Source organism: Podarcis gaigeae (assembly GCF_964106915.1).
Source record: "Podarcis gaigeae genome assembly, chromosome: 15".
NCBI classification, from domain to species: Eukaryota; Metazoa; Chordata; class Lepidosauria; order Squamata; family Lacertidae; genus Podarcis; species Podarcis gaigeae.
In genome coordinates, this window is record NC_139692.1 from 12,085,176 (window position 1) to 12,097,616 (window position 12,441).

The following is a 12,441-nucleotide window of genomic DNA, read 5'->3' on the forward strand; positions in this document are numbered from 1 at the left end:
GTGCTGTCTGAGTACACTGTAAGTTCATCTTAATGTCTTAATTTCTCAGAGGCACCTATGCTTGGAAATCAGCATAGGCAAATTTAATGCAAATTTGGGTCCTGGGCCTGTGCCCCGAGTTCTTTAAGTACCCAGCAGAGTTTCTTGTTGGAAACCATTCTGTGGCAAGTGGAAGGCACTTTAGCTGCAGCAGCAGGACGGTGCTCTGGGGCCACAAAACATGTCATTGTAAAATGAGGATAGTATGTCAAGGAAATTCTTGACTCCTGTCATGTGCTGTTCCCCCAGGGCTTAGAAATCCAGGGCACAGCAGGAAAGAAAGCTGGAGGCTGGATGGTTTTGCCAGCCAGGTTGCCACATCATGCCTCTTTCCATATGAACCCACCCAGACCCTGAGATCATCTTCTGAGGCCCTCCTTCGTGTGCCTCGTCCTTGAGAGGTCCAGAGGGTGGCAACATGAGAACGGGCCTTCTCTGCAGTGGCTCCCCGTCTGTGGAATGCTCTCCCCAGGGAAGTTCGCCTGGCGCCTTCATTATACAGTGGCACCTCGGGTTAAGAACTTAATTCGTTCTGGAGGTCCGTTCTTAGCCTGAAACTGTTCTTAACCTGAGGTACCACTTTAGTTAATGGGGCCTCCCACTGCCACTGCGCTGCCGCCACGTGATTTCTGTTCTCATCCTGAAGCAAAGTTCTTAACCTGAGGTACTATTTCTGGGTTAGCAGAGTCTGTAACCTGAAGCGTCTGTAACCCGAGGTACCACTGTACACCATTAAGCACCAGGCAAAAACGTTCCTTTTTAACCAGGCCTTTGATTGACCTGACATCATATTTTAAAATGTGGTTCTTTTCGGGGGGGGGGGGCGCGTGTTATTGGGTTATTGTTTTTATTTTGATTTTATATATTGTGATATTTTTTGTGAACCGCCTTGAGACATCCAGGTATATAGCGGTATATAAATTCAAATTATTATTATTACTATTATTATTAATGCGGCAGTTCCTGTGTGGACAAGCAGTGGTGCTGGAGGCCTGTGCGCCACAAAATCTGCCTTGGCCCTCCTATGATAGCTTGCTGCCCTCGGGTTCAGTGAAGGGTTCTGTCTTGTTGTCAGTCTCGAAGGAAAATGTCAGTTCCATCACCTTCCGTATGGAGAACGGGGGGCAAGTGCCATTTTGTCCTTCTCCACAAGCAGCAAAATGCTTTGGGCAAGTCCTGGTGAATGCTTTCACCTCCTGGGAACAGGGGTGCATAGCCAACAGAGGGCTTGTCCACGCTTCCACTTGTCCTGTGTGGTGTAGTGGTTAAAAGCGGTGGACTCGTAATCTGGTGAACTGGGTTCGATTCCCCGCTCCTCCACATGCAGCTGCTGGGTGACCTTGGGCTGGTCACACTTCTCTGAAGTCTCTCAGCCTCACTCACCTCACAGAGGGTTTGTTGTGGGGGAGGAAGGGAAAGGAGATTGTGAGCCACTTTGCGACTCCTTCAGGTAGTGATAAAGTGGGATATCAAATCCAAACTCTTCTTCTTCTAGAAAGCATGGGTCCAAGTGGTTTTCCGCTTGGCCTGTGCTTTCTAGACTTGGGTCTGAGCAGTTATGCCTTTGCTCCCCCCTCCCCGGAAAACACATTCTTTAGCGCTAAATTGGAACAAACAGAAAGCACCATTGCTGTCCATCCCCATTCAGCGCTAAACCATGGGTTTTCCCAGGAGAAAGCAATGGGGTGAATGGAGGTGTGGGCAGTCCAGCTCTGGCCTCCTGCCCCATTGCTTCAATCACATTGTTCCACTAAGTTTGACCCCGCCACCACCCCATCCCACTATTCACTCATCAGCAAAGCTATCTAGGGGCTTTCTGCCTGAACGCATGTGCTTCATAATGATAAAGGTTTTGATGCTTTGGGACTATACAGCTTGACTCACTAGATCTATGCCAGGGCAATCCTGATGAAATAAATCCTAGTTGGTTTTAATTGCTTAAGGTTTCAGCCAGCTAAATGAATAATGAATTGATCTTTATCTGGGAGTAGGTTCTGGTGAATTCAGTGGGTCTTACTTCACAATAGAAAGGCATGAAATGGCGCTGTACTTCTGCATTAATTTGCTTATCTTTTCCTTCCCTGTGCATGTCAAAGAGCCTTAGTATGTAAAGGTCCCCATTGCACACTCCGGCTGCATTAAGGCTCCCAGCTATGGGTAATTTTACAGAGTGCATTTTGCACGAGGATCTTCAGCACCATTACCCAACAGAAAAGTGGGTGGGATTGGAATCAGGTTAGGATTCAGAGCACTACAGTCCTACCAAGTTTGCACTGGTTGCTAATTTGCTTCAAAGTGATTACATTGGCATACCGAGGCCTAGAAAACGTGGGTCCAAAATACCGATGGGGCACCTCCTTCCTTGGTGTTGAGGTCAGCTGGAGATGCCTTGCTGATATTGCCACTATCCATTGAGGTCTGCAGAATTATGGTATGCAGGCTTCTGGCTAATTGAATAATCTAGGGCCTTTTAAACTGGGGGAGGGGTGATTGTTTGTTACTATGGTGTATATTTGTGCTTTTTTATATTGTAAACTGCTCTTTGATCCTTGGATGAAGGGCGCTAAAGAAATTTAATAAATAAACAAAGCAGCAGGGTGTAGCTCCCAGGCTATGAAACACCCCACTATCACCACTACTCCTCCACAGGGCACTTCTGTGCTTTAGCTTCTGTGCAATTGCTTAAGACTAGGGGTGGACAAATCAATCAACTTTTGCTTCTCAATTTCCTTTTGTTTCTCCACTTTTCCACATCAGTTTTCCTGCCTGGAGAACTGAACTTCAAAATTCAGAGAAGTGCAAATTTCAAAGGACGGCTGTGTTTCAGTTTGTTTACGGCTTTAGAAAATGAGGAAAACTCCCACCCCAACCCCTAGACACCTTTTTGGCCAGAGCTTTGCTGTATGATTGAACAACACACAGCTTCCCCTTCGTAGTATTGCAATCATTGGCTGTTGTTTTAACTGATATTTTAATGTGTTTTGTTACTTTGATAGGTATAAACTGTTATGTACTGAAGTTCTCACCCTGGGCCAGCAGGGGGATACTGTAGATAGTTATGCAAATAAGGGATCGAAAGTGACATTCGGTGATTGGATAGTTTTAGAAAATTGTTAGTTACGTTGTACTGGAGCTCTATATAAGCAGGCTGACTGAACCCTTCAGTTCAGTTCTGTTCTGGCCTCTGAATAAAGAAAGAGCTGTTTGAAGAATCGCTGTGTCGTCTGATATGTTCACCCACAAGTTAACATAAACCCTACCCTTAGCTTTGTGGGTGTACCACTCCATGCTGCAGAACATTATTCCAGCAGAGATTTAACAGACATTCTCACTTTTCACTCCCAGGTATCCCTAGATGACTCTTTCATGCCAGGAGGTTGATGTAGTTGTTCAAAATTTTGTTGAGTAGGCAGCCATTTTAATGACTGTCCTGCATCGCTTTTAAATTGCCTTTTTTTCTAGGTGTTTGACTATCATTGCACACACCACCTTGATATTTTATGAATGGGTGGTTTACATAAATACCTTTTATAATAAATAAATTCATGGCTAAGGGACTGAAGTCTTCCCCCTCAAAACCCACTGGGATGTGCACGTAAGAACAGCCTGCTGAATCAGGCTGGTGACCCATCTAAGTTGGTTGTCTTGTTTTCAGTGTCACAAACCAGATTCCTAGAAGCCCACATGCAGGACTTGAGAACAGCAGCACCACTCTCCCCGCTTGAAACACAGTGCCTTCGACCCCGCAAGCAGAAAATAGCCATTGCGGCTAGCAGTCGCCATTGATAGCCTTCCCCTCTATGAATTTGTCCAGTTCTCTTTAGAAGCTGTCCGAGTTGGTGGCCCTCTCTGCCTTTCGGGGGGCGTGAAGTGCACAGTTTAACGATGTGCCGTGCGAAGAAGTACAGTGGTACCTCGGGTTAAGAACTTAATTCGGTCTGGAGGTCCGTTCTTAACCCGAAACTGTTCTTAACCTGAGGTACCACTTTAGCTAATGGGGCCTCCCTCTGCTGCCACGCAATTTCTGTTTTCATCCTGAAGCAAAGTTCTTAACCTGAGGTACTATTTCTGGGTTAGCGGAGTCTGTAACCTGAAGCGTCTGTAACCTGAAGCATCTGTAACCCGGGGTACCACTGTACTTTGTCCGGAATCTTCCAGAATTCCGCTTCACTGGATATGACTGCAGAACGCCCCCCAAGGACAGGCTTAAGTACCCCCCTCAAGACTCCGAACCTGAGTCACACAAGCCATGCCACACAATCCGCTTGCACCCAGGCGACTGAGGGGCGTGAGCAGGGCACAATGTGAAATATAGGAGTTGGGCCTGCTGCATGTCTCAAGAGCAGCTGCTCTGCTCCGTGTTTTGCGAGCTGTGAAGAAAAGAGGTGCAACGCACAGGCTGCAGGAGGTGTGTGTGTGCGCTGATTCTTTGAAGGTGGGTGGCATGCCTGAATTAGACCTCCGCTATGGATAGCCCCATCGTTAAGGCTTTAATTGCAAGCAGGTGACCATAGAGCTTTCATGTCTTTTCATTAGCCTCCCAGAACCGCAAAAGCTGGTGTTGTCCCCTTACGGGACTCCGTGGGGTTGAATGCATCTTCCAGCTGAAGCCCTGGCACACAAGGCTAATTCACCAGGTCACAGGAAGTTTCCTTTGACTGATGCAAAAGGTCTAAGATGTGTTGATGCCTAAACTAGCACTTAATGGAAAAACCCTCTCCTCCAACAGGAAGCTGCTTTACCACTAGTTGGACCAATCATCACTTGTGGTGGTAGATTTCTGACCCAGGGGCCAAATGTGACCTTCCACATCTCTCTGGCCATGCTCGCTGCCAGCTCTGCTTTGCAACCTGCCTCACATCTAGCCTGGCTGGACTTTGTCTTCGAACTCCGACAATGCCACTTGTTTGGTCTGAATATGTGCTTTTGTGTGCGTGAACTTACTTTCTAAACGCAAGATTTACATTTGCTGCCCCACCCACTTTTGTCTCTGCCTCCACCCACAGAAGCATGTGGGACCCCTCCCCACCACCAAGGGAATGGAATGCTGAAGGGAATGCTGAAAAATTTCCTCGCCCCCACTTTAAAATATAATCTGAAGCCTTATAGTACAGTGGATGCTTGGGTTGCGAACATGATTCGTGCCTGCGCATGTACGGGTTGCGATTCGGTGCTTCTGTGTATGTGCAAGGACTGATTTAGTGTTTCTACGCATGCGCGAGCGCCGAAATCCGGAAGTAACCCATTCTGGTACTTCCAGGTTTAGGCACGTCCGTAACCTGAAAAAACGCAACCTGTAGCATCTATAACCTGAGGTGTAGCTGTATAATATAAGCTCACTGGGATGTCAATCACACTGTGCTCAACTCATTTCCAAGTCAACATGCACAAGATTGCAGCCATACGAGATTGCAGTTGTACAGATCGCTGCTTTTTGGCTGGTATGTCGGGACCTGCTAGTGGGTTATGGCCTGATCTAAGGTGGGTTGCAACAGGAGCACGACCAGTCTGCAAATGTAAGATTAAGAAATAGGGCTCCAAATGCTTGGTGGGTTAAAAGTGTGTCCTGAGTCTGAAAAGACTGATACTTGGCATAGATGTTAACTCGGAACCCAGAGTTTTCAGTAGCACTTTCTGCCCGGTAAGCGTGCAGAGGATTGCAGTTGATTTCCAGTAGGAGCATTGTGCAGCACCCAGAAAACTCCCCTTGGGGGTTGCTTTGTAGCCACTTTGAAGAGTTACAGAACTACATGTAAGGTGTGCTCTCACTCCCAATGACAACAGTTAGGAGTGTAATAGCTGCTCCCACTGGGCCACAAACAGGGTGATACAACAACTCCCATATGGGGAAAGGTTACAAGATATGGGGCTTCCTAGTCGACATGGTTGGGATGTGGGTGGCGCTGTGGGTTAAACCACAGAGCCTAGGACTTGCCGATCAGAAGGTCAGCGGTTCGAATCCCCGCGACATGGTGAGCTCCTGTTGCTCAGTCCCTGCTCCTGCCAACCTAGCAGTTCAAAAGCACAAAAAGTGCAAGTAGATAAATAGGTACCGCTCTGGCAGGAAGGTAAACGGTGTTTCCGTGCGCTGCTCTGGTTCGCCAGAAGCAGCTTAGTCATGCTGGCCACATGACCGGGAAGCTGTATGCCCGCTCCCTCGGCCAGTAAAGCGAGATGAGCTCCGCAACCCCAGAGTCGGCCACGACTGGGCCTAATGGTCAGGGGTCCCTTTACCTTTACCTAGTCGACATGATAAGAGGTGTGTTAAGATGTAGAGGAAGCAGACAGAAAGGGTTTTCTGCTTCTCTCATGATACAAGAACTCGGGGACGTCCAATGAAGCTGAACATTGGAAGATCCAGGACCAAAACTTTCTGCAAGAGGCAGTGACAGCCACCAAGCAAGACGGCTTTAAAAGAGGATCAGACAAATTCAAGGAGAAGGAAGCTACCAGAGGCCTACTAGCCACATCTCCACTGTTGAAAGAGAGCTGTTGAGTTCAGGTCCTGATTTCAGGCTTCTCAGAGGCCTCTGGAAGAACAGGACGATGGACTAGATGGCCCTTGGCCTGCCCCAGCAGGTCCTTCTTATGTTCCCTTCGCTCCAGGAGACAGAAAAAAACCACCGACGGGTCGCGTGCCATTTTTAATAACAAAAAATCGCAGTAACAAAAGGGCAATCGATACAAAACAGAGGCTTTGGATATGGCACGGATCTCAACTATGCCAGCTTTTCTTTTTCTCCTTTGGTTCCACGGCATCATGTTCCCCTGTTCCCTTCCATCAGTTATTATTCTTATTTTCTTTTCTTTTTTTTAAAAAAAGTGTGAAGCTTGGTGATCAGCTTGACTGGCGTTCGGCAAGAGAGTTCTCTTTTGTTTCTGGAGCACATCCCGTTTCAGCTTCATTTATTCCTCCCGCTGTGAACAAGGGGAGCGGGCAACAAAACCAACCGCCTCCGGCAAGGCTCCCCCTGTTGCCTCGATGGTTTCCTCCGGTCACGTGGGTCTCCGTCAAAATTCTTTAAAGCTGCAAGGGCAAAGAGAGGCATTAGAAATGTCATCCTGGTAGACACCCCAATGCAGGCGGGGGGGGGGGGGGAGATGCCTTTTCAAGGGCAGACAGATTCAAAGGGAGAGCGAAGGAGACAGATTTTTCAGAAGGCTTTCAAGCTAAAGCAGTTCCTGTTGCATCCTCTGTGGCTTGGGCACAGTCCTTGGGTGAGATATATTGGACATTTGGATTTCTTTTACAGCTGCTAGATTTATTTGGCAATTGGAGTCTGCGGTTTTTGCTTCACAGTTGTACCTTGGATCCCGAACGCCTTGCGAGTCGAACGTTTTGGCTCCCAAACACCGCAAACCCGGAAGTGAGTGTTCCGGTTTGCGAACGTTCATTGAAACCCAAATGTCTAACGTGGCTTCTGATTGGCTGCAGGAGTTTCCTGCAGCCAATCGGAAGCTGTGCCTTGGTTTCCGAACGCTTTGGAAGTCGAACGGACTTCCGAGGTACCACTGTATTTTGTTTTAATCTTATTGTTTTGTTTTGGTTGTAGGCTGCATATATTTTCACCCTGGTACCTTTGGGTGGGTTAGAAATGCTTTTCTGATAAATAATTTATAAAATTATCGTTATAGATCACATACATCAAGCTTCTGCAACTTGTGATCCTTACATAGCCCAAATGTCACAGAATGCATAAAAAAGGAAGTATTGGAAGACTTGGGGGGGGGGGGACTGCAGCATTTCAAGTAGTAAAAAAAAATGTAGCCAACCCCACTTGAAGCAGGGGGTAGTGTGGGGCACCGAAAAAAGGCCCAATAGGAATTGAGTATCCTCATTGGGTACAGGATGCTAAATACCTGGTGTGTGTGTATGTGTAATACAAATCTGGAGTCTACTGGTGAAATGGGAAAGGGCATGGCTGGCAGAAGAACAGGTGTTCCTCACACTGCAACATTTTGTTGCAGCTCATAATAACACTAGTAGTAGCAATAATAATAATAATAATAATAATAATAATAATACTATGATGACCTAGACCAGTGGTTCCCAATTAGCTAATTACTGAGGTCCCCCTGTTTTTCAAAAGCCAAACCGCGGACTCCCTACTTTTGACAATTTTGATTAGTCTGCAGCATTTACTACTACAAAGTACTTTTTTTGAACAAAATGTGGGGTAGCCCCTAATAAGCAAAGGACTTTAGGTATACTAAAAACAGACCATAAAATTTGTGATATTAGCCTACAGAAAAAATTTAGTTGGGGGGAGGCAAGGGATTGGACTGCAGACCCCCCTGGGTGCATTCCATAGACCCCCCAGGGGTTCCCGGACCCCTAATTAGGGGCCACTGACCTAGACAGAAAGTTACCCTTAAGGTGCTTCATGACAGGCATCTATTGTGCACTTATGCCATTTGATGCCATATACCAGTCTATATTTAACCAGGATTTACATTTTCCATGCTAAGTTTTTTTAAAATAAAATAAAATAAGAAACACCTGTTGCCAGTGTCCTGTGTGCGAGAACTGAATTTGCAATTTGCATTCTGGAAGCACCCTTTGGATGAAAACTGGATTTAAATGCCCATCCACCAAGTTCATCTTGCAATATGAACCTATTTCTGTTCTTTCTGACTGAAGCTGGATATCACCCAGCGGCAGATGGCTCCTCACCTAGCCTCCAGACAGTTGGATTGCTGCTGGAGGGGCGAGAATGGCAGCTAGGTGCAAATGCATCAGCAGATAATCTTCAGTGGTGCATTTGCACTGCAACGACTTTGCTGCTGCCTTGATTCCCCCTGCCCCCCAAAAACCTGGTAAACGTAAGTGCTGCAACCGACTGGAGGTCAAAGAAGGAGTGTTGCCCCCCCCAGGTTGCCCATTCCTGACGCCCCCAACTGCACCCCTTGCTCTAAGCCCATCCCTTTGTTTCAGGTTTAGAATTCAAGAGGAAGCAGGAGAAAAATCAGTCAAGAAGTTGGGAACAGAGGATCTTCAGAGGTGACCACAGAAATGCAGACTCACAAGAAAGAAGTGTGAAAGCACCTGGAAACTCAATAGATTGCTTAGGGCTCTCTTGGCTCCTTCTAAGTTCCCATGAACACCAGATCCACCACCAGAGTACAACAGCCTCGCTTATTCCAACAGAGGTGGAAGAAGGCCAAGGAAGGAGTGATGAAACCTTTGACCATGAGGTCCCAACGACAGCAGAAAGCAGGAGATGACCTACTAAGTAACACCAGGGGCTTGAGACGTAGACTTACCATGACTTATGGCCCCAGAACATGCCTACTCAAGAGTGATGTCTGACCTGTGGACACAATCGATATATAGTGGTACCAGGGTTCTTGGGAGAGTAGGTGGGAGAGGAAGAGCAGGTTTCATTACGTAATATGGCTTGATACTTTAAAACAGTGGTCATCAGGGCCTAGCTAGATGTTCCAAGGGACATTTAGCATCTCCCCTGGTGATGCTAAATGTCACACGAGCTTACCAACTGAAGCCCTGATCTGGGTGCCCCTGCCTCTGTTAGTCGCATGGCCACCAGAAATAGGGCCTTTGTTGTAGTGGCTCCTGATTATGGAATACCTTTAAGCCATAAAGTGGGCCTTTGCTGTGGTGGCACCCCATTTACGGAGCACTCTCCCCAGATGCTTTCACCTGGTGCTTACAATGGTACCTCTGGTTACGAACTTAATTCGTTCCAGAGGTCCGTTCTTAACCAGAAACCATTCTTTACCTGAGGTACCACTTTAGCTAATGGGGCCTTCTGCTGCTGCTGCGCCACCGGCGCACGATTTCTGTTCTCATCCTGAGGTAAAGTTCTTAACCCGAGGTGCTACTTCTGGGTTAGCGGAGTCTGTAACCCAAAGTGTTGTATCTTCAGGCACTGGCTTAAACCTGTAATATGGGAATTGCTTTCTTTTTAATGGTTGCCTAATTGTGCTCCTTTTGTTTTCTTTTGCTCATAAGGTATGCTTTTTGTTTGTTTCAAAAACTATTTTTTATATTTTATCCTGGTTTGGATTTAACATTCAAACACAAGTCCCCTTCAAATGTTGGAACTGAAGGGTAGGAATTGTTTGGAAATGTTTTGGCATCAGGCCGGTCGCTCCCTAGAGGGGGAGTCCAATGTTAGTCCTACTCAGAGTAAACTTACCAAAACGAAGAGACGTGGCTCAGGATACTTATGGCCGCGTTCACACCATATATTTAAAGCAGTATCATGCCACTTTTTAACAGAGCTGGCTTTCTCCAGAGAACCCTGGGAACTGAGACTTCTGAAGGGGGCTGTTGGGAGATCCTTCTTCCCCTGCCAGAACGGTAATTCCCAGAGCTCTTTAATAACCCATCCCTCTTCAGAAGGAACTTTGGGAATTGTGGCTCCATGAGGAGAATAATACTAATACTAATACTACTAATAATTTATTATTTATACCCCACCCATCTGGCTGGGTTTCCCCAGCCACTCTGGGAGGCTTCCAGCAAAATATTAAAATACAGAAATTCGTCAAACATTGAAAACTTCCCTAAACAGGGCTGCCTTCAGATGTCTTCTAAAAGTCAGATAGTTCTTTATTTCCTTGAATCTGAGAGGAGGGCGTTCCACCGGGTGGGCGCCACTACCAAGAAGGCCCTCTGCCTGATTCCGTGTAATCTCACTTTTTGCAGTGAGGGAACTGCCAGAAGGCCCTCAGAGCTGGACCTCAGTGTCTGGATTGAATGATGAGGGTGGAGATGCTCCTTCAGGTATACTGGGGCGAGGCCTTATAGGGCTTTAAAGGTCAACACCAACACTTTGAATTGTGCCCGGGGTCTCCTAACCCCACTCAACACCCTTGACAAACTACAGCTCACATAATTCATTTAAAGTGGTTTCACAGTGTTTTAAATGTATGCTGCGAAGGTGGCCTATGTCTCCCATGACAGCTGTCTGTGCCTCATTTTGGGGAGCTCATCTTTGAGAACCACTGCTTTAAAATACGGCCCTTCTTCTTTCTCAATCACGCACACCCCCAAATCAAAACTCTCTGTGATTTGTTAACAAGGTACAACAGGTTATGGGAGTATTGACAAACTGTGAAGACCAAGGCAATTACGTGGCTGCGCCGATGATTCCCTGGACATGATAGCCAAGATATGATTTTAATTTTTTCCCAACTTGAAATTCATTTTGATTATAGGATTCAGGGTCATTAGTCAAGAAATCAAGAGGGGGCATCTGTGGGTCCCACGGCACGACAATGGCTTGCAGAAACAGGCACCAAACATTTCAGTTCGATATTGGCTAGGGCTCTGCAGTCTTAAATTTGAATATTCGTTTTAAAAATAGCACATATGGAAATGGCCAAATTATTGGAGGGAAATGCTCATGTCACCAACAATATAAACATAAGAACTGGATCATCTCATAGTGGCTGACCAGATGCCTATGGGAAACCTATAAGCAGGACCTGAGTGCAACAACACTCTCCCATCTGGAAGTTTTCCAGAAAATGGTCTTCAGAAGCACACTGCCTCTGACCATGAAGGCAAAGCATAGCCATCATGGCTGATATCTCCATGTTATTTTAGCTCTGTTTGGGACTCTGTTAGAACACTGTCCCTTTCTAGGCCATAAACAACTAAGATGATCCATGCTGGATCATAGCAAAATTCTATCTAGCTTAGCATCCTGCTTCCAACTAGATATTTCTGGGAAACCTACAAGCAGGGCATGAGGGTGGTGGCATTCTGCTACTGTTAGGTTCCATAGCAACTGGTATAGTCAAACCTTGGTTGTTGAACGTTATCCGTTCTGGAAGCCCATTCAGCTTCCAAAATGTTTGACAACTGAGGCGCAGCTTCCAATTGGTTGCAGGAACTTCCTGCCCTTCCTGGACATTCGGCTTCCGAAAAACATTCAAAAACCGGATCATTTACTTCTGGGTTTTCGGCATTTGGGAGTCGAAGCATTCCAAAACAGAGGCGTTCAGGATCCGAGGTTTGACTGTATTCAGATGCATGCAGTCTTCAATGATGAAGGCAGCCTATGGCCACCACAACTAGGACAGCCTTCAGATCCATGAATTCATCTAATCTCCCTTTAAAGCCATCCATGTTGATGGCCACCACCATTGTGGTAGTGAACTTTCCAGTTTAACTATGTGCTGTGTGAAAAAGTACTTTCTTTGATCTGCTGGAATCTCTACCACAGCCTCGTTGGGATGGTTCTAGGTCACGCAACTTGTTCATCTTCTTCGTTTCCCACCCTGATCTACGTGTTCGAATCCTGATTGATCCACTTGAGATTATTTTGTTCAACCCAAGTTATAACTGGGTTTCTGCTCCAGAAAGCTAGGACAATGCAGGTGAATTCACAGTCCTAGATGCATCACACCTTTGCTCTATTTAGGCAAACT

At 46.4% G+C, this 12,441-nt stretch overlaps 1 protein-coding gene across 4 annotated transcripts in view; it reads right to left on the reverse strand.

Moving 5' to 3' along the window:
* Nucleotides 1-6,670: 6,670 nt before the first annotated feature.
* The window catches only part of SLC37A2 (solute carrier family 37 member 2), a 59,427-nt gene continuing 53,656 nt past the window's right edge, over nt 6,671-12,441 (reverse strand). For 2 of the 4 annotated variants that reach the window (XR_014558138.1, XM_083713625.1), the window contains 2 exons: nt 9,304-9,350; nt 6,671-7,066 (listed from right to left, as the gene is read on the reverse strand). Coding sequence is in view for 2 of the 4 variants with exons in the window: in XM_083713625.1 (XP_083569751.1) it covers nt 9,329-9,350 (22 nt within the window). In the remaining 2 variants the exon portion in view is untranslated. The remainder of the gene's footprint in view (nt 7,067-9,303; nt 9,351-12,441) is intronic. The other 2 variants (XM_083713626.1, XM_083713624.1) reach the window with 1 other exon arrangement.